The 23,179-nt window shown below is 46.3% G+C and overlaps 1 protein-coding gene across 1 annotated transcript; it reads right to left on the bottom strand.

Annotated features, from left to right (window-relative positions):
* Positions 1–5,669: 5,669 nt before the first annotated feature.
* LOC111956116 (UPF0606 protein KIAA1549-like) lies at positions 5,670–21,976 on the bottom strand. The gene is made up of 21 exons (XM_070436560.1): positions 21,536–21,976; positions 20,594–20,830; positions 16,836–18,260; positions 16,546–16,596; positions 15,053–15,183; positions 14,728–14,914; positions 14,381–14,440; positions 14,084–14,238; positions 13,738–13,915; positions 13,325–13,509; positions 12,846–13,051; positions 12,631–12,761; positions 12,043–12,057; positions 11,681–11,877; positions 11,321–11,565; positions 10,881–11,028; positions 10,410–10,712; positions 10,173–10,225; positions 9,957–10,084; positions 9,674–9,828; positions 5,670–8,828 (listed from the first exon to the last, which is right to left on the bottom strand). The coding sequence occupies exons 2-21, from the start codon at positions 20,718–20,720 to the stop codon at positions 8,601–8,603; spliced, it is 4,308 nt and encodes a 1,435-aa protein (XP_070292661.1). The 5' UTR covers positions 20,721–20,830; positions 21,536–21,976; the 3' UTR covers positions 5,670–8,600.
* Between the last annotated feature and the right edge of the window lie 1,203 nt (positions 21,977–23,179).

The following is a 23,179-nucleotide window of genomic DNA, read 5'->3' as shown; positions in this document are numbered from 1 at the left end:
TGTCGTATATATAGACGACGGCTACATCTCCCTACAGGGTAATGTCGCCATCTAGTGGTTGGGAAGTGAGACTGAATTCCCCTGCTTGACCAGTTATTTTCGCTCAAGCGTACACACTTTCTGAAATATAAATATCTAGATAATGTAAAACACAAAGACAGCTGTCAAAGTATAAAACGTGTAATGTGTAAATATACAATTACATGAATGTGTTGAGAATCATATGTACACAGTCAGGTATTTTGCTGTGAAGAGAAAAAAGTGAATAGAATGAAATAAAGTATTAAGCCAAGACTTGTATATCACATATAGAGTATTATCTTCATTTCACACGAGAACACAGACAGTGGCGTACCAGTAGTGCTCGTCCCTTTGTCTCGATAGGCAGTAGAAGGGCACCAACAGCACAAAGCACACAGGCCACAGTGACTGGCAGCATATCTAAAATCACTGAATGTGACATCAACACCTACAACACACACACACACACACAGTCAAACATTATGACACACACATTTAAGAACAAACACCTGTAACACACATTCACATATTAATACACACATACACAAGCATCAGCCAACATGAACAACACACAGCCACAGACCTGTGCTATGAAGTGGGGCGATCGTGCCTCCGATGCCGCTGAAAGAAGTGCAGAAACCCATTCCAAGAGAACGCACTGCAGTCGGGTACACCTGAGAGACAGAAGGAGTCACCAGACACACACAGTATACACCTGAGAGAGGCCTATACAATACATTGTTATACACTAACAGTATATATGTGGATGGAATGTAAAGTTGTGTCCACATACCTCTGCAGTATAAATATAAACCACATTGAAAATCATTGAGACCAGAGACCTGATCCAGAATAGCAGAATGGTAAAAACCAAACCTGGAAAGAGAGAGAGCGAGAGAGTGACAGAGAGAGAATCTCATGAGCAAAAGTATTGATACCATATTTGAAATTGGTGACAAAATAAAACAATCAAACCCCACAGAGTGTGTTTACAGTGTATACATTGTAGAGCAGCTGTTAACCAGCATGAGGAACAGGGCTGCCATGAGCTTCAGGAGAACCATGCTCAACTTCCTCCCAAACACGTTCAACAGGCATATATTCAGAGGGATGACTGGAGACAGAGAGACAGAGAGGGAGCACAAAATCAAATCAGACTTGTACACGAACAGTAGCATTATTCAGATAGCGAAACAAAAGAGTGTGAATCTAACCTCACGTGAATCTGACCCCCACTGTACACACACGCACACATGCATGTGTGTACAGGGTTTCCACTTGACACTGCAGAAATATGTATTTCTACTGGTTGGTTGAATTTACATATCGATTATGCCATTGGTTACGCATGCAGAGATTGCGAATGAGAATTCCTTCCAGTCTGATATTGACTTGCAAGCGGTAGGTCATGTTCTGACGTACTATATTCTATTTTCATATTTACAATGTTTACAAGTTCACTATGTACATGTCCTGATGTGTGTGAGATACATATATATATATGGTACAAGTCAAAGGTTTGGACACCTACTCATTCAAGGGTTTTTCTTTATTTGTACTATTTTCAACAACAAAAAACTATGAAATAACACATATGGAATCATGTAGTAACAAAAAAAGTGTTAAACAAATCAAAATATATTTTATATTTGCGATTCTTCAAAGTAGCCACCGTTTGCCTTGATGACAGCTTTGCACACTCTTGGCATTCTCTAAAACACCTCCATGAAGTAGTCACCTAGAATGCATTTCAATTAACAGGTGTGCCTGAGGAGCAAGAGGACAAATACATTAGTGTCTAGTTTGAGAAACAGACGCCTCACAAGTCCTCAACTGGCAGCTTCATTAAATAGCACCCGCAAAACACCAGTCTCAATGTCAACAGTGAAGAGGCGACTCCGGGATGCTGGCCTTTTAGGCATAGCTGCAAAGAAAAAGCCATATCTCAGACTGGCCAATAAAAAGAAAAGATTAGGATGGGCAAAAGAACACAGACAATGGACAGAGGAACTCTGCCTAGAAGGCCAGCATCCCGGAGTCGCTTCACTGTTGACGTTGAGACTGGTGTTTTGCGGGTACTATTTAATGAAGCTGCCAGTTGAGGACTTGTGAGGCATCTGTTTCTCAAACTAAACACTCTAATGTACTTGTCCTCTTGCTCAGTTGTGCACCAGGGCCCTCCTCTTTATATTCTGGTTAGGGCCAGTTTGCACAGTTCTGTGAAGGAAGTAGTACAGAGAGTTGTACGAGATCTTCAGTTTCTTGGCAATTTCTCACATGGAATAGCCTTCATTTCTCAGAACAAGAATAGACTGACGAGTTTCAGAAGGAAGTGCTTTGTTTCTGGCCATTATGAGCCTGTAATCGAAACCAAAAATGCTGATGCTCCAGATATTCAACTAGTTTAAAGCAGGCCAGTTTTATTGCTTCTTCATTCAGGACAACAGTTTTCAGCTGTGCTAACATTATTGCAAAAGGGTTTTCTAATGATGAGCCTTTTAAAATTATAAACTTGGATTAGCTAACACAACGTGCCACTGGAACACAGGAGTGATGGTTGCTGATAATGGGCCTTTGTACGCCTATGTAGATATTCCATAAAAAAATCAGCCGTTTCTGGCTACAATAGTCATTTACAACATTAACAATGTCTACACTGTATTTCTGATCAAATTTATGTTATTTTAATGGACCAAAAAATGTCCTTCACTTTCAAAAACAAGAAAATGTCTTAGTGACCCCAAACCTTTGAATAGTAGTGTAGATAGTATATACTTATTTGACATTTTTACATTTTATATTTTCTCGTGGGCCGGCCCCCCTTGACCTAGATAGATTGATAGACCATCAGACACATCTACACACTCATTCCGACACAGACTGTTACAACCGATAGAAACAGTTCCAGAAGATTTCATGTATTGTTCATCCCATAAACCTGTAAAGGGACAGACCTTCCAGCGTCCATATCTATCAGCCACGTATCCACTCAGCAATCCACACACCATGAACCCCGCAAACACCATCTGAGTCAGAGACAGACAGAGACAAACAGATAGAAAGTTGTATCATATACATGTGTAATAGGTCTACCAGATATTTAAAACCTAGCTGCATGCTGATTGGTGTATAGCCTCACCATGGAGACCAGAGCCACCTCCCAGTCGTCCAGATGCCACTCACAGTGGATCTCAGAAGACACCACGGCCAGCAACATGAACTCCATTGCCCCCGCTATCTACAATATATACATGCATGCTTATATGCTTATGCACATCCTTTAGCAAGAGCTCTTTCACTTACATACGGACAGACAGATAGACAGCTAGACAGATAGACACACACACGGACTTACGCTGGCACTGACCATATCCCACCCAACTACCTCATCCCCATATTGTTATTTGTATTTTTTTTGTATTTTTATTTATTTATTTATGCTCTTTTGCACCCCAGTATCTCTACTTGCACATCATCATCTGCACCTCTATCACTCCGGTGTTAATGCTAAACTGTAATTATTTTGCCACTATGGTCTATTAATTCCCTTACCTCCCTAATCTTACTACATTTGCACACACTGTACATAAAATGTTCTATTGTGTTATTGACTGTACATTTGTTTATCCCATGTGTAACTCTGTGCTGTTGTTTTTGCCGCACTGCTTTGCTTTATCTTGGCCAGGACGCAGTTGTAAATGAGAACTTGAACTGTTCTACCTGGTTAAATAAAGGTGAAATAAAAATGTAAAATACATTTTAAAATGATGATGAACAACAGAACATGGAAGCGACCAAAGCCGATGGTCTCCAGCGCTTCCTCCACACTGTACGTCTGTGGCTCTGAAACACAAGGTCAAAGTTCAAATCCCACACACTTCACCCCCACATTATCACTTCCCAGCACATGACCAAACACTCTACCTACTGGGTGGTTTATGAGCGGCGCTCACCTTTGACCTCTTGGTGAGGGTTGTTGACCTCTTGGTAAGGGCTGTTGAATTGTTGGTACGGTGCTGTTGACCTCTTGGTGATGGTTATTGACCTCCATCTCCACTTCATCTAGCTGGATGGCAGTAACCAGCTGAGTCTTCATGGAGGACCTCCTCGTTCTCCCTACACTGCCCATAGACACTGCAGTCTAAACCATTACCATACTATTAATATAATATCTTATGCCCATACTGTAACGTTACCTCAACAATCAACAAACTGGCCACTGTTTCAGTTGCGGGGTGGGGCTAGAAAAATTTAACCACTTAAATTCATAGATAGAGCTATGGATGCAAGGACTGACCATGATATCGAAATTATAGTTTTAATCATGTTTTGAGGCTATACAGTTGTTTCACAATTACATTGTTTACAAACAATGGCGTTCAAATAAGTTAATTTTGAATTCTGAGGGGGTCAGTTGAACTAAGCTCATGAAGCATGTCCAAGTTATGCTCTTTAAGAATCAACGGGCTTTAAAATGCAAAAATAGAAGTAGAAATTGCAAATTGGCACTTTAATATTATACATAATATGTCCTGCCAAAAACCTACCACAACATAACATCGTCACCTGCCCATACTGTATCACCGCCAACAACATTAAGTCTACCTGTCAACTAGCTCTCAAGAACCCAAAGGGGGCCCGAGTGGGTTTACAGCTTCCCTCTCCTGGATTCTCATAACATAAGGACCACAGCTGACTCCATGTTAAATACAATCCCGACACTGTGTTATAACGTATTAGAAACGTTAAAATAAACCCACAACTACAACTATTCGGCAAAGTTTTAAATGCTAAACAAAATCTACAGAACGTTATCATACATTGAGCAGTGAATTGATTTATTATGCGAAGTTAACCGCTCATCAATAATAATGCACAAAGTAAACTATGCAGCAAATGACACCACTGCGGGGGAATCACTGTTACCTGCTTTTTGTGATGAATTCGCAACTTTTTTGAAGGCGGCTATCTTTGTCATGAAGAAGAACTTTTCAAATATTGGCCATCTTGAGAATCAATTTCAATGCAGAAACTCGGTCAGTTCTGCCCACCTTGAGACAGGTGAATGTGGAAGTTGATGACAACACCGCTGAAAAAGGTCAGACGACAGGTTTTTAGGTCCCGCCTAACAACGTCTGTAACCTGCATATACTAATCAGTATTCAAATATTGTAAAAGGAAATAAACAACTCTACTCAAACTAATATCGGTTACCCAGAAGTAAAATGATCACGAAAGTTTGTCACTCCCTTTTCTGTCCACAATATATTATTTTCAAACAGGACTACCCAATGAGAATTACTACTTGCCTTGGACATAAATATATTTTAGCCTACCTGGTATTGTTGAGGAGATAGATTGAGTGGAAGGATATCTGCCAGTGTGTATGGGTGAGAGCGAAACTACAGGGGAGAGGTTGGGTTGTTGCAGATTATGGGTTGACAATAGTTGAGGCATTATTCAGTAAAGTCTATCCTGTTGTTTCTCTCCGTCTCTGTGTGTGTGTTTGTTGGAAGATGACGGGACTGAATGGTTAGGTATCAGTTATCAGAACAGGGATGGAGGTGAAAAACTAAAACAGGGGGACCAGCAACTAAAATAAAATATTTTTAAACTTTTGGAGAGAAAAAAACTAAGACAGCAAAGACTGACTTTAAACACATCATTTCTTTAATGTTTGATTTACACATCATTCAGACTCTATACACCACAGGGATGCAGCTCAGAGGGAGGAGAAAGAGAGGGATAGAGAGAGAGAAGGGGAAGGAGGGGAGAGAGCGAGGGGTATGAAGAGTGGGAGGGCGAGAGAGAGCTGTAAAACAGGTATTGGTGGTGTTCCTGCCCGACAACATTGCAGACACATGCCAGACCTCACAACAACTGGATAGGTGTTTAACATATCAGTTAACCACATGTGATATAGAAATTCGATGCCCGACTGAGCAGTCGTTGATGCAATGCAACGTCTGTGAATGTAGTCGGGCAGGAACCCCACCCTTGTCTGACATTTAACACACCTGAGCGTCTACTACAATGTCGAAGATACGCCCCAGGGTGTGGCCTATAGATGGGCCCGCCCCAGTCTCAATAGTAGACAAAACACATACCCTCTGGGGACAGAGAGACAGAGTATAGGGGTATGATCTCAGGGCATTAGGGCCAACAACAAGCCTGCTCCGACACTCTGGTGTCTGAATCACAGATCTATAAAACACAGAACTATGAAACATTCAGGAGGTGCTGCAGCTACTCAAAGTCCAGAGTTTGAAGTGAATCCTATCTTTTTAGACAGGAATATCAAATTCTGAGTGTGTGTGTTTTCCCTGTTGGCAGTGTGTGTCTGTGCTCCCCATGTCGGTATAGGCTGTGTGTGAGATGCTGTTAGACTGAGGAGACATCAGCACACTCCAAACCCCTGTACAGAGGGAGTGAAGGGTCTGTTACTGTAAGTTACTTAGTAGCACCAGGTGAATCGGTTTGTTGTTCGCACACACATCTCTGTGACTCCACTGTGTATAGTCCCACCGCCTTATTGACAGGTGCCAGGTCCAATCAGGAAGGTTTATAAGTCCCAGCAGATGAAGAGTTATGAATCAGGATTGGTCCACAGGGAAGGTGTGTTAGTCCTTCCGTTGAAAGGTTGTCCATATAATTGAGCAATCACAGATAAAATAGTTTGACATATTTTACGCTAATATTTATTTTATATACTGTATTTATTTTCATTTAGGTTAAAAAAAAATATTAGAAAAGGCAAAACAAGAGTATAACAGAATGACACTTACATAGTGCATCTTTTCTACTGCTTGATTATCATGATGTATTATGTGCTTGGATGGATCAGGTTCGGATGGCACTGTATAACACTCCTCACTCTTTACTTGTGTGTTACAACTCTTCAGTTTAACTTTTGTTGAAAAAAAAATTGTGTACTTATTTTAGCAGAATGCCTGAGAGAAGACAACAACAACAGTCACATCACTAATAGCTAGCTAGCCAAGCCTCAAACATAGTCAACATGCTGTAGATAGCTAGAGCACAGAGCTGGATGGGCAAGCCTTCTCTTGCCTGCACAAACCCACACATTACTGACCATTGACCAAACTCAATACAATAAGACCTCAGAGAAAACAACCTGAAGCAAAGATGGAAGCCAGCCATGCAGCCATACCACCAGCAGATGGAGACAAAGAGCACTTAACCACCACCAAACCCACCAACTGCTAGAGTATAGTATGTCCATTTGTCCTAAATGGCTTTGTTTCCTAAATTCACCTCTTCGAGAGGTTCACCTTTACATCCATTTGGATAATAGTTGACTAAGGAAAGGAGATAAGGAGAGGAAGCTATTTGGGGAAAATTGGAAATGTAGGTGTTTTTCACTCACTATAAACCATCCCATCAAAATTCCCCAAATCACCTTATGTCGATGTGCTGTAAAATCATTCCTATTTCAATCTTAAATTTCACAGGTAGCCTATTTTCTGTGGTTGTCAAGCATGAGTGGTTTTCCAGCTCTTCCCACCAAGAGAAACACTATCACAATTGGACAGTCAATCGTCACCACAGAAATGCCTTTGTTCTGTGAGAGTTCTGCCGCAGAAAGTCACATTGGTGGTGGATGGGATAGGTTAGCCCCATGTCAAGTCTTTTGACACCTACTGAAAAGCGCTATATATACACACGTTATATATCTGCAACGTATAATACATTTTTTTTCTCCATTTTTGTACAAGCAACACATGAACGCACGAGCAGCGAGCGACTATGCTAAGCGACGTCTCCACTGCGATAGACAACGTTATGATCAGCTCCACGGCAAAAGTGAGCGCTAACACAGGGAGAATACAGCCATAGAACATCCAAACAGTATTGGTCTTTGGTCAAAATAAAGGATTTAAAAGTATACTTTCAGAGCAATAAAAAATAAATACAATTTCAATACTCCATTGGTCACTCTTATTAATTCATATTGTGCTCACTTGGGATTTTTATATCTCTTTACATATAATATTTTCATTTTTATATACTTTTTTCATCTATATATTAAAATCCCCCATGCCCAAAGTACACTATACTCCAAGTCTCCAACTCTCTCTACAGTGCAAGACCTCACCAATATGGCTGATGAATGGAGAAGACCTCACCAACATGGCTGATGATGAATGTATGTTGAAGGCAATGCGTGGTTAACTTAATGACAGGAGACATTACGCTGAGGTTTAGCACCACATACAGGAGGTCAGGAAGGGGAGAGACGGCCCCTCTCGCGGAAGCACTCGATCCTCCCGTCCAGTGGAAACACTGTGCTGTAGAATGAGGAACCTTTACAGAGAGAAGAACCCTTTAAAGAACAGTGATGTTATTGTTGTAAGGAAATCGTATCTGTTGCAGACTGGCTGAGTCTTGTTCAGACCAGCTTATGAAAAGCAGTGTAAGCCTCTTTAGACCAGTTTAGGGCAAGTGGTTCTGACTGTTTCAAACTAGTTTGGGGTAGTGGTTCCGATTGGTCCATACTTGTTTAGGATGAGTAGTTCAAACTGGTTCGGACCAGTTATGGGGTAGGGGCTCACACTGGTCTAGGAGTAGGTGCCGGCCACAGCAACCTGTTTCTGGGCGAGTCGTCGTAGCTCCTCCCTGATGGCCTTGATGAGGGAGGCGGAGCTTTGGGCTGAGGGGGAGGACTCTTCTAGGGGGAACTCTGGAGTGGGAGGGGCCAGGAGCATCGGGGGGACAGAATGGTCTCCCAGAGAGGAGCTGGGCATCTGAAACACAGCGGGGGAGGAGAACTCAGGGAACGACAGGACCTAGAGAGAAAGATAGAGATAGAGACAGGGTAAGAGCAAGAGAGATAGGATGAGAGAGAAGGCAAGAGTCGGAGATCAAATTACTCCTCTGTAAACTAGATTACTCCTCTAGAAAACAAATGTTTCTCTCAATCTCTGACATGTGGCCCACCCAAACAGTCTCACATGCTGACCAGACAGCACGCGTGCGTGAGTCTGCGTGCGACCATCGAGTGCATGTTGATTTTATCCACCCACACCAGACGCGATCAGGACACACAGGTTGAAATATCAAAACAAACTCTGAACCAACTATATTAATTTGGGGACAGGTTGAAAAGATTTTAAACATTTATGGCAATAGCTAGCTAGCTTGCTGTTGCTAGCTAATTTGTCCTGGGATATAAACATTGGGTTGTTATTTTACCTGAAATGCACAAGGTCCTCTACTCCAATAATTAATCCACAGATAAAAGGGGAAACCGAGTTCGTTTCCAGTAATCTCTCCTCCTTCAGGCTTCTTCTTCTTTGGACTTTATATGGTGGTTGGCAACCAACTTTAAGGTGCATTACCACTACCAACTGGCCTGGAGTGTAGACCTTAGTTCATCTTTCAATCACCCACGTGGGTGTATGCTCCTAAAAAACAATGAGGAGATGGGAGAGGCGGGACTTGCAGCGCGTTAAGCGTCACAAATAGAACTATGTTCTATTTTAGCTTCTGGCTATGCTGACACTGGTTGACGCACGCCAGCAGTGTGGGTGCAATGATTGAATAACATGTATATGTACGTTTAATTTGCGACGCGAGCGGTGTGGTCAGCATGTCATGCCGTCCCTGTTGGTCATCATATGGTCTGACTCACACTCTCTCTGCTGGCTCCAGGTCCGGAGAGGTCCTGTTCTAAAGGCTGCTGGTTCCAGCTGGAGCCTGTTGGCCCAGAGACGCTGCGGCCCACCCCAGGGTACGCACTGATCCGGCTTGACAAGCCCACCTGAGTCAGGTGATGCAGCTGAGCACCTGAGAACACAAACAACACATCATGTGTAAGTAATCATTAGATACACACAGTATACACTTACCATACACACATCAATCCCAATGAACACACACACACACACACACACACACACACATGGCACCTTTACCTGTGCTCCCCCCAACAGGCCGAGGTCTGGAGGAGGAGGGAGGCTCTTCATACTGCCCCCTGTTGGCGTAGACAGACTCTTGCAGCTGCTCCTCTGCAGTAACATAGGCCCCCGAACCCAGGCCCTGCCTGAAACACACACATACACCAGACTTTGGAAATGCTGACATTCACTGAATGTACTTCAGCTTGGGTAGTATAGTAACATCTGTCTCACCTCTGCAACAGGCCTTGTACTGACGAGGGAGACATCCCCAACTCTGCATACCTCTGGACAGGAAGAGGGGAGAGAACGTAGAGAGAGAGAGAGAGGTGAGATATCGAGAGGAGAAACATGTGGAAAAGTCATAAGGGGAGAGAGGGAGGGTGAGAGGTTGAGAGAGACCGTATGATTCATACTTCATAGAAGAGACCCTGGGAGTACACGCAAACACACACACACACACACTCTTACCGCAGAGAAGGGGCTGTGTGTGGGGGCTGCGGGGTAGGAGCCCCACTGGCGTGATGGGCGTGTCTGTGGGGAGGGAGAGGGGCTCGGCAGGGCGGTGCTGACCTGCGTGACCCCGACACTGACGCTGCCCTGGGAGGAGGGTGACACCAGGGCGAAGGCATCGTCCAATAGGGAGTGCATCTGTTGCCGCGCCTCCTCGATGGACGGCTGGGGGGGCACGTAGGGTGGCGGGGGAGGTGCGTGTTCAAACACCTCATCGTTAGGGGAGGGGCTGCCGTGGTCTGGAGGTAGATCCGGGTCCGACTGGAGGAGAGAGAAGAGGAGGAATAAGTGTGAGTGAGCGTGTATATGGTGTGTGTGTGGCCTACATGGTGAGACACACATACTATGCGCACCTAAACACACACACAAGCACACACACTATTCACACCAGCACACACACACAGTATGCGCATAGTATGTGTGTCTCACCATGTAGGCCACATTGTTGAGTCCAGGGTATTTCCTGTAGGTGGCGCTGTTGTCTGTGAGCAGGCGGTCTCTGTCCGTCAGTCTGTCTGTGTCTGGTAGACTGCCGTTCCCCTGCTGCCTCCGCCGGCCCCGAGGAGAGCGCCTCCCCCTGGCAGGGCAGGGAAACACATCGGCAAAGATTAGCCTCAGACACATTCATACACAGTCACACACACTCATCTAATTCAGTCACAGACACTAATACAGATCAGTCACACATATTCAGCATGACTATTCAAGGGATGCAAATATCTTCTATCTAGAGTTCTATGCGGAAGAACGAAAAGGAGAATCTTGATACAAAGAACGAAAACAACCTGATGCTAGTAGAAGGCACTTATTAAACAAGTTGATCTTAACAATGAGGTAAGACTAAGTCTGAGTTATGTATTGACCATCACCTCTTCCTGGATTCCCCTGGGGTRGGGGGYGAGGGGGGGTCGGTGTGCARGATGCTGTCCATGTGGTCATGGGCTGAGCTGTAGAGGCGCTGTGGACACCCTCCCTGCCCCGCCTCCTCCTGCGCCTGCCCGAAGGCATCCAGGATGTCATCCATAGAGGGGAACTCACACTGGCCCCGCCTCTTAGCCCGCTGACGCAGCTTGTTCCTGTGGTGCTCGATCTCCGACTTATGTCTCAGAGCCACCTAGATAAACACACACACCAAGATGTTAAGGAGTTTTAAGGTGTGTGTGTGTGTGTGTGTCTGAGAGTATTCGCCTGTGTGAGCTAGATGTGTGTGTAAGAGTGTATATTCTCACCTCTGCGCTGACCCTCTCTGTGATGGTGGGGCTGTGTGAGTGTTGTGGTGGGCTGGGCCGGGGCTGCATGGCAATCAGCTGGACCTTGTTGGCCTGGCGAGCCCTGCCGTCAGACGAGCCTCGGGACAAACGGTCCACGTGGTCGAAGATGGAGGAAGAGGAGAGAAGCTCATCTGGACCACTGCCTGTGGGAGGGACTGGGGAGAGGGAGAGGAGAGAGGGGATAGGAGAGAGGAGAGAGGGAGAGTGGAGAGGGAGAAAAAGATAGTAAGGTAAACTGTAGTAATACTGTAGCAGTAAACTGGGTTATTTCTGGCAAGCTGCAGCTTTACTGAACCACTCAACACGAAGGGAGGACTTACCCATCTTATTCCTCCCTATGATCCAGGCCAGAAGAAAAAGAAAGGAGGGCGAGATAGAGGTAGACATAGAGAGGCAGACAGAGAGGGGAGGGGGCGAGAAGCATTATCACTTGGTGGTCAGAGATTCATGTTCACATCGCAAGCTTTTTCTCCCCTCCTCTTCTGCGCCCTCCTCCTCCTCCACTYTCTCTCCATCCTGCATTCTTTCCAGCACTCCTCTTTCCCTGTTCCCTCTCACTACCTCTTTCTCTCCTGTGGTTTCTCTCGCGCTCTCTTTCTCCCTCGGTTTTTCTCTTTGATGCAACTCCTTTAATCAGTTTCTCTCCTGCTGAGTCAGTGCATAGCTCTTTAGGACACACGCACAACACACATGAACATATACACACTCTCACAATCTCTCCCTCTACCACTTATTCTCCTCTGTGTTTCAGCGTGGGCATTGTAGATAGAATAGTATACATGTGGAGATGACCTGATTCCTCATTCTAATCTACATGACAAAGAATCAAGTTTGTTCCATCATGGTGCATTTCTATTCGAATGTATTGAATAAGGCTTTAGGTAAAGAGAAAGGGGCGTGTCTCTTGCCATTCTTGGGCGTTTTGTTTCGGTGCGGTTTCCCCTCGTGGGGCGTGGCCACATGTCTGGTGGTCTCCTCTGCAGACTCTCTGCCACTCGATTGGTCGCTACCTAACGAGTCACCATCTGACGGGGACAGTCTGGCCAATCAGAGAAAAAACGGAGGTTAGTGTGGGTTTGTGGATTAGTGTGGATGTATCCCTGCTTGTGGATGTGTTACCAACCTCCCCCTACGGCGGTTAGCGCGGGCAGCCTTGGTGGAGGAGCCCTTGGATTTGGGAGTGTTGACATCCCCTCCTTCAGAGGGGGTGGCCTCTTTGATGGGCACAGGGAGGGCACCAGGCTCCTGGATCACCATGATGTCATCCTTACTGTGCTGCCCCAGGTGGAGCTTGGCGAAGTCAAACCCTTTCACACTGGGAGCCTGCAGCTGGAGAGAGAGAGGGGGGGGGTGGAGAGAAAGAGAGGGGAAGATATAGAAAGAAAGAGAGAGAGAGAGGGTAGACAGAAAGAGAGAGAAAGAGGGGAGAAAGAGAGTAAAGAGGTAAAGGTGGAACAAGGAGAGATCCAAGCACATCAAGACATGTATGTATGCATGACTACAGCCTTATGCCATTCTCATTTTGATACAATTCCAGTCAGATCACAAATCCACAGTCCCCCATGGAGGTCGACCCTCTAACCCTTCACCCCTGCCCCTGACCTTCTGTCTCTGCTGGATGGTGTTGATGGCGTCAGGCTGGAACTCCAGCTTCTCCGAGCCGCACAGTTTCCAGTAGAGGATGATGATGATGAAGATAGCCAGCAGGACAGGCACCACCACCCCCACAATCAGCCAGACACTGCTGCTCTGAGTCTCAGACGGGGGCACTGTCAGCGTCTCCACAGCTACAGAAGACAAATACATTATGTACATATACAATCAGCTTACACTTTTATCTAAGCAATATGCTACTGTACACTAGGAAATGAGTGCAGCCAACCTACATGGGCTTACATTGCGAATCACTGAATAACATAAGCACTACTTATCGAAATCCACACATACACAAGAATGCATGCGGCCACGCGCTAGTGCGCGAACACACACTTGCGCGGTCGCATGCATAGACTCACGCTGGGCAAGGGGTCTCTGGACGCGGTGCCCCAGTACGATGGCAGCCCGTTGCAGCTCCAGGCGGTTGAGGGCGGCAGCGGTGGCATCAGCAGGAACTCTCTCCCCCCCTGGTCCCTCCACGAAATACACCACTTCCAGAGAACGCCCTGAACCTGCCAGTCTCGACACACGCACCACCTGGAGATAACACCATGGAGTCAGTGTGTGTGTGTGCGTGTGTGCGTGTGTGTGTGTGTGTGTGCGTGTGTGCGTGTGTGTGGGTGTGTGTACGCATGTGGCATCGTGGTAAGGATGCTACAAACAGCACACATAGTGGGTGTGAGAGTGTATAAGTGTGTCGTTTACCTGTAAGCTGTTGTTACCCACGGCCGTGGATCTTTTCCAGCGGGGTCGTTGACTCCCCTCCCCCAGCCCCTCCTCCAGCAGCAGGGCCAGACGGCGCTCCAGACGAGCCTTGAAGCTCCGCTCAGTCACCGTCTGCTCCTGGACACCCAGTAACACTGCAATACACACACAACACTAATGCACTTCTCAAAAACGGCCATCATGACTGCAACACATAAACACACGCATGCTGCTCTAGCACGGTCGCTCTCTCAATATTGAGCTTAAGGCTGAAAGTCCCGAAGCTGAAATTCGTACCTGTGCGGACCCAGGAGGAGCGTAGATGGTGAGAAACGTTCAGCTCGGGGTAGTGGAAGGCTGGGGAGACAAACACAGGATAGAGAAGATCAGGTTAGTCACTGTTGTCTGTGGGGCGAGTAACTCATTCAGAATGGGTGTGTCTGGGAGTACAATATATGCATATGGTCAGGATGCTACAAACGGCACCCAGGTGTGAGAGTGTATAAGTGTGTGTGTGTGTGTGTGTGCACATGTGTCTGTGTGTGCTGGCGTCTGTGTGTGTGGGATAGTAACTGGTGTATAGATGGGGGGTGTGTGTGGGGTGTCAGTGAGGAGTAGATGAGATGTGTGTGTGTGTGACTTACGTTCAGCGATCTGCAGCGCGGGGAAGCCCAGGTAGAAGCTGAACTCCACCGTGCTTAGGTGTCTCAGGTGAGCGCTGACCTCTGACCCTAACAGGTAGCCCCGTCCATCACGCAACGCAAACGTGATGTCCACCGGAACCTTCTGGTCACCCTGTGGCTTGGCCTGACCCATGGTGATGTTCAGAAGCTGGAGGTAAACACACACACAAACACACGTGTTACAGATTTACTCACTTTTTGATTGATCTGAATCCCTTTCCTCAGCTCCGCTGAACCTGCCCAAGTAAATGGCTAATGCACACACTTTCACGGCTACGACTCTCACCTGTACAGTAACGTTGCCAAATTCGTGTGCGCGTCTGCGTGTCTCTGTGTAGGCCATCAGCAATCCTCTCTCCACTCGCTCACTGAAGTTACACACACGCACATCSACGTGACTGGGCACGAACTGCAGCACTGAAAAACACACACATTATAGATTATCACACTGACAGTACACACACATTGTCTAATGCGGCACTAAAATGCGCGCGCGCACACACACACACACACTAGTGATGGGAAGTTCAGCTCAGAACTTTTCGACTCGTTCAGTCAAAAGAACAAATCTTTCGACTCATTTAGTCGAAAGCAGGACCCCCTACCTGCCAACGATGAACTGAAAACTCAAGTCATGATTCTACAAGCCTCTATTTCACAGTTCACCATAGGGGGCTTATTGGAGCTTCCATTTGTGACAGACTTGTAAAAGTTTGATTTAAACAATGTACATTTGTAGATTGCTAGGCATACAAATACGATTATTTCTTGATATATTGAAACTCTAGCTGTGGCCGCAACCGGACTAGATTGTGAACGACTCTTGGCGGAATGCATTGGTTGACTGTCATGAGGGCGATAAGCACAATATCGTTCGAACTGCAGCTTCCCAAACGATTAAAATGTGTTGAGCAGAGGCTGTGTATGTTTAGGTTCAACAAAGCTGTGTCATCGCAACATTCAATAATCAATTAATTCATGAGATCAATTATCAGTTCCAAACGTGTATTTTTCTTCTCTATGCTGCCTGCAACATATGATCTATTTCCATGTGCGCATAAATGACAGTTATTGGTCTTACCACATCTCTGGAACCTCTGAGCAGGAGGAGCGTGTATTAATCCTGCTATAGGACTCATTGCGACCAGCAAGTCAAACGAACTCAGACAGACAGACAGACAGACAGACAGCCAGAGAGAGAGAGAAGAGAGAGAAGAGAGAGGAGAGAGATGAGAGAGAGGAGAGAGAGGAGAGAGAGAAGAGCAGAGAGAGACAGAGAGAGAGACGAGACAGAGAGAGACAGAGAGACAAGAAGACAGAGGAGCAGACGAGACAGAAGAGAGAGAGAGAGAGAGAGAGAGAGAGAGAGAGAGAGAGAGGTTCTACCAGAGTGATCTGGTACTGTGATCAGGTATGCTGTAGAGGGGTGAGAACAGTGGGACGAGGAGGAGCCTGGTGTGACTGGGCGCAGAGCGTTGATGACACAGACTTGGCGTGAAGAATCAGAGGTCCCGCCACAGCACGGAACGCAAAGCTAGACGGAGTTTCAGACCTGGCGAGGGAGGGGGGGGTTGGGAGGAAAAAGAGAGAGGGAGAGAGAGAGGAGGAGAGGGGATAGGGAAGGCAGGCATGATTGGCTTTCAGACATTTGTGAAGGGCAAATTTGCACATTCCTGGAATGCATCTCATGCTACAAACATGCTCTTTCCCAAAGCTTCCCCAGTGAGTATTGATAGTAGACCTACCTGCAGCTCACTGAGCAGTTGAATCCTCCTCTTCAAGATGTCCCTGACCTGGCACAGCCCACAGTGGAGGCAGACTTAGGCAGGACTAGGAAGAGACAGGGTTAACCTCAAACAACCTGCATTCAACCATTGCCAACGCATTCCTGAAAACACACTCCTAAGCTATAGGCCTAACAAGGGATGTGCTTCCTTTAAACAGGTGACATGAGATCCCAGCACAACACATTAAGAAGGAAATAAGAATGCACCCATCTACAATATTGGCATACAATTGCCTCATATTGAACTCTATCATAACTATGAGTTCTACTGGTGTTGTCTTACCCACTCTGACCAGGTACATGTCAGGCTTGGTGACGTTACACAGGTACTGGCGTCCTGGAGGGGCCTGAACTGGGGGAGTCCAGGTGATGCTCGCCAGGGTGCCAGTGGTTGTCGTGGTAACAGTGGTTGCCTTGGTAGTGGTCGTCGGTCGGTTGCTGGGGACCTCGGTCACAGGTGGTGGTGGTTTTATGGGGTCCCTCCCTGGAGGTCGCAGCATGGGGGGGCGAGCCAGGCTGGTGGTGTTCGAGGGGGGCAGTGGAGGGTGTCTGCCAGGGGTAGCTGGGGGGACTCTGGGCCGCAGAACAGGAGGCTGAGGGGGTACTCTGGAGGCGGGTCTAACTCCAGGGGTGAGGGTACCTTGACCATCCCAGGGAGTGGGTGAGAGGGTCAGGGGCGGGGTGGGACCCGCTGAGGGGACAAGGGGGTGCTTGTGATCCTGGGCTGGAGGGGGCCCTGTGCTAGGGGAGGGGGACGGGGACTGAGTGTGTGTGTGGGTGTGTGTTTTTGTGGTAGCGGTGGGTGTGATGCCGAGTTTAGGGGTGGTCTTTGGGGGTGGGATGACAATTTCTCCATCTCTGTCTCTTTCCCCATCTTTATCCCTCTCCCTTTCCCTCTCTCTCTCCTGTTCTTGCTCCTTTTCCCTCTCTCTCTCTCGCTCTTGCTCCCTTTCTCTCTCTCTCTCCCGTTCTCGCTCCCTTTCTCTCTCTCTCTCCCGTTCTCGCTCCCTTTCCCTCTCTCTCTCCTGTTCCCTCTCCCTGTTCTTCTCCTCATCTCTCTCTCTGGCCAGCAGATTGGTGTAATACTCCAGACTGTTCATATCCGGCAGCAGCAGCTCCGTGGGCTCTAGAGGAAACATGTCCCCCAGGTCATAGTCTTCTTCATCCCAGTGAGGGTATCCCTCAGGCTGGGCAGGGTGGGTGAAGGGGAGACCCTCCCGGAGGGGGGAGGTGGGGGACGTAGAGGGTCGGAGGAGGCTGGAGGACAGGGGGAGTGTTGGGCGGGAGGGGAAGGAGGTGTCGTAGGAGGCCCCGTCGCCAGGGTCGTAGGTGTGGCTGGGTAATGTTGTGGCCAGGGCCAGTTCCTCCCCCTCTGGGCCCATGAAGGAAAGCGTTTCCAGGTAGTCTCCGGAGCCCCAGGCCTCCTCTAGGGAGGGGGCGTGCTCCCAGGGTGGGGGAGGGGTGAGGGTGGGCTGGCTGTGGGGGGGCAGAGGAGGGGGGTGACTGGGGGACAGCAGGTCCGGGGGTCTCAGTAGGAGGTGTATGCCCTGAGCTTCATCRTCCACTGAGGCAGCGTCAGTGTTACCAGGGTGACCAGTGTCTTTGGGTGGGCTGGCACCTGGCCATCTGGAAGAGGGTGACGATGACGACCGTGATGACGACCGTGATGAGAACCGTGCTGCTGTCGTTCCGTTGGAGTCTACACCGCCTGTGGAGAGACAAACTACAGTCACAACACATGTCCATAAAGGCCCATAGTGCAGGAGCCTCTCCTGTTTCTGCAGCGTGAGGCAGCTTGATGTACAAGTACGCCCCCTGGAAAGGACACTAGTCTTTCGCAGGGCCGTGTACATGTGTGCGTGGTTAAAATTAATGTATGAACACAGCAGGCTGAGCAGAATCCCTGCTGGTGGCTGAGAGACCTAGTTAAAGCTGAGCTCCATCTAGAGAATACAAAGAGCAGAGGATTAGAGCCCGGCACTGATCTCAACTCCCACACACACACACATCACACACACACACACACACACACACACACACACACACACACACACACACACACACACACACCACACACACACACACACACACACACCACACACCACCACACACACAACACACACCAACACCACCACACACACACAGAGAGAGAGCCGACCCTAGACTTTTAGGGGCCCTAAGCGAGATTTGGTTGTGTGACCATCTCATGGGCAAAACATGCGTCTGCCCCTCTTGGCGGCAAAACAAATAAAAAAAGTTATGTAATTTTAAACATTTTGACATGAGTAGAGAGTTCTTCAGTTTTAAATACATCTTTCTGCAATTTTACACATTTTGTCATGGGGTAGAGAGAAATTGTGCAGTTTTAAACCAAATTTCCTTCAATTTATACACATTTTTCTAAAAAGTTAATTTATTTTTATTCTGTTTTAAAGCAAGTTTCCAGCAATTCTACATATTTTACCATCACTTATGACATATTAATACAATTTCTGGGTGAGTGACTAACAAAATCAATGGGGGCCCCCTGGAGGTCAGGGCCCCTGGGCAGATGGCCGAATTACCGACCGAAATGCAGGGCATGATTACTACAATGTTTAGACAGCTGGCTAACTAACTTACCTAGCAATTTATAAAATGTTAGCTGACATGGGCTAACTGAGTGACTGACATAAGAGGAAAACTGCTGATGCACTACCAAATTTCAAAATAGCACCTTGTGTATTATTATTCTAACTCTCAACAGTAAGTTGAGACCCAGACTGTTGCTTATTTGTAGGGTCGGCCCTGCACACACAATCCTCACTCAACATGACAATGAAGAGTCGTACACGGACACAAAGGCATAGAGAAACACCCAGTTAATTTATCATAATTTTAAGCACAATATACTGTATCACAAAGCGCTATTGTACAGATGTATGATAACCATAACCAGGTCACTCTAGGGTTGTTAACTTAACTAAAACAGAATAAATTAACAATCTCCTTGCTCTCCCTGCTCCTCATCCATCCCCTCTCTCACACACACACACACACACACACACACACACACACACACACACACACACACACACACACACACACACACACACACACACACACGGCAGTACAGTAAGTTACATTACAGCGAGCACCCTGCCTCCTCCTCCTCCTCCTAGCCTTGACTAGGCGCTGCCGCAAAGCACGGCAGCGCCTAGTCACGTGCTGTGTGGCGGCGAGCTCATTGGTATGCTGCAGACACAGCACACAGCTCAGAGGCATCCCAGCCAACAGCAGGATCAAATCACACGCACGCGTGCGCGTGCACACACACATTACATTGATTCAGAGAGGGAGATAGTGATGAAGAGAGCAAGGGAGCAGAAAAAAATACAAAGAAATAGAATTAGAGAGGGGAAGAGTAATTGAGAGAGAAGAGAAAGACAGAGCGAGAATGCAGGAATGAAGATAGATGAGAGTAAAGACTTGTGATTCTAAGAATAGCATGAAGCACCCTTCGGTCGATCCACATGGCTTTGATGACAATGATCCAATCAGCAGTGCTAAACATCCTTCATCACCAGGAAGTAGTCCGTCTGCCCCTGTCACACAGCCGCCCACAGATTTCTGTATTTTAAGTCAGGATATATTTGACTTTGAGTGGGTGCTTGTATGCGCCGTATGTGTGTGTGATTGTATCAGTGTGTGTGATGCCTCAAGGCCAGTGAGTGGGACTGACTGAGGGGTGACTGTGTGTGTAGGCATCCACTGTCCAGCTGTCCCTGACGACATAACCAAGTCACTGAGAGATGGAGGAGGATGAATGGACAGACAGAGGTAAAAGGATGGAAAGACACGAGGCGAGGAGATGGGGGTGAATATGGAAGTTGGTGCATTCAGCACCAAGGACAGCTCCAAAAGTCAAGGACAAGTCAAATACTGGCCACATCTCTCAGTGTACCTTGATGAAACCAGGTGTGAACAGTAATTCTTATCATTCAGAGTCAAAGCCACCATCCATCCATGCCTATGAGAGTAAGAAAATTAAATGGCAGTTACCTGCAACAGGTGAGCTTGACATCGTCATGGACACCAGCAAGGAAGCTACCAGCAGATGCGCGCAATAAGTGCGGAGGCCCTGAGAGGCTCTGGGGCACATCCTCGAACCCGTGCTCATCAGGATCATACTTTCCTTTGCCTGCGAGTAGTCACATCACACACGTGCGATGCCATCTTTTCTCTATAGCATCATCACTGCATGCTTTCTGGCGACCAGGAGGCCCTATATGCAAATATCTAATAATACAAATCTATTTAGATAAAGGCCTTGTAATAAAAATTATATTCATCGTATAGAAACATTTAATGGTTTAATGCCTATTTTTAACTAGGCTATTAAAGCAGTAGACAGGCTGCCTTACCAGTGTCCTGTCACATTTGATAGCTGGCTGGCTGACCCCATTATTGGGGAGCTTATACTAGGCCACGTCTGCCAACAAACATCATGTATCTCACAAATCTGACAGCCATGGTGCGGGTTAATTCATTTAAAAAAAAATGTATTAAGCCAATTTAAAATAGTCCATGAAACGATAGCCTACAACGGATTTAGTTGTTGTATCCTAATTAACCTATAATACTGTCGGTCATGACACAATTCCCAGCTTATTATCCCATCTGTATCATTAGGACACATCGTCTAGTGGACATTTTTACATTTTCCCACAGTATGCCTACACTTTCGCAGAAATAGACAAATTGATACATTTTAGTGATAAAAAGGGCGGCAAGCGCGAGCTGTTAATAGCTCAAATTTTGAAGCCTTTTTAAGACTGAATGCAGACAACCGGCCGACAGTGTTAAACTAACCTACTTGTAACTGAAAGAAAAGGAAAAAGCCTCATCAAAATCTCTCGAACACACAAACAGTTAGCCTATAGCAGTCGCCGCATTTCTTTCTTTCCATAGCCTATTTTTTCACAGAGATGTGATGGAGCCTACCTGCCATCCAGGAGATGCGGTACAGGCGCGTCACGCATCTCCCAGGTCCATGCGGCCGCGCGCTCACCGGCAAGGAGAGAGAACGAACAAATTTACTATGTTGCAAAATGCAGAACCTAAAAAACATTTTTTTCCGTTAGAAAAATAACTCCCAATGTCGCCAGTAATTATTGAATCTGTTCGCGGCCGACCGCTTGAACGTAAGCTGCGCCGTATTCATACATTGTGATCATCTCGCGGTGAAACGTCACACACTCGAGCGCCCATCATTGGAGAACCTGAGATTCTAGACACGTCTGAGTATCATACTGTCCGCATCAAATAGGAATTTGTCATTGCGCCTGTAATTCACAGTCCATAATACCCAAACATGACATTCGATTCTACACACAAATCATGAGCACGCCATAACTGGGTTTATTCTTGGGAGGCGCGCATCGCTTGGATGATTTTGCAGCAGAGCGTTCGCTGCAACACCCCTGGCGTTCCTCAAATGCGTGTGCCAACATACCTGGTCATTGGCTGGGAGAATGCCACTCAAAATACCGGTTAACTTGTCCTTATTGATGCAATGCATAGGCCCTTGTGAATCATGGATTTATATCAGGGGTTCTTAAACTTTTTCAGCCTGGGACCCAAATGAGAAATTCTGTGTTTTCCTGGGACCCAAGCTTAGGAAAATATGCAACTATACGTAAATATCGGAACATTTAATTGCCCTTATGCCTAAAAAAAAAAAGCAATATAGACAAAAACAAATAACAATGAAATACCCATAAATATATTTTTATGTTTCTTTTCCCCCATTAAAAACACTCTTACATACCTGTCTAGGTTGGAACTGTTGCTGTTAAAATACAATAAATGATTTTATTCTGAACTGGAATAAACKGATTGATCACATCACACAGATGTATAACAGAACACACACACACACAGGCTTTTTGATCGTGCAACCCTAAGTAACAGTACAGATACAAAAAAAATATGTCCTGCTGTACATTTTACTGTATAGATTATTGTTGATAGGTCTAGATTGGAACTGTAGCTCTTAAAATACTTGTTTTTTTTATTCTGAACTGGAATAAACTGATGTATCACCTAACACAGATGTAGACCAGAAAACACACACAATCGTAATGAGAGGTGTGTGGCTGGCTGGTTTTCAACAAGCATGTCTATTCTGGGCTCAGTTTTTGACACTGTTTCTGTACTTGAGAACCCTGACTTGCATAGGTATGTGGTGCCAAACTGGATCAGAACATATACTGCTTACTCAGTCAGGCAGGCTTCCTGCTGCAGATGAGCAACCCAGAGTGTTTGTCTCAAAAAGTATCTTGCCTCCATCAGTGTATTCCAGTTCAAAATAAAAAATGATTTATTGTAACAGCAACAGTTACAACCTAGACTTGTTTTCAACAATCATTTCTATAGTAAAATGTACAGTAGGCCTGATCATTTTTCATCTTCATCTGTACTGTTTCTTAGGGTTGCACTTTCAGTAGCTAGTTAGTTTGCTTTGGCTAACGTTAGCTATTAGCATTGTAACGTTACAAGGGACGGGATTTTTTGAAAAGAGAAACTCACATCTACTGCTATGAGAGATAGTACTCCCTTATTTCTGCTTTTCATCGCCTGTTATAA

The sequence above is a fragment of the Salvelinus sp. IW2-2015 genome, linkage group LG3 (assembly GCF_002910315.2).
Source record: "Salvelinus sp. IW2-2015 linkage group LG3, ASM291031v2, whole genome shotgun sequence".
Lineage (NCBI taxonomy): Eukaryota > Metazoa > Chordata > Actinopteri > Salmoniformes > Salmonidae > Salvelinus > Salvelinus sp. IW2-2015.
This window is presented reverse-complemented; position numbering and strand designations above follow the sequence as displayed.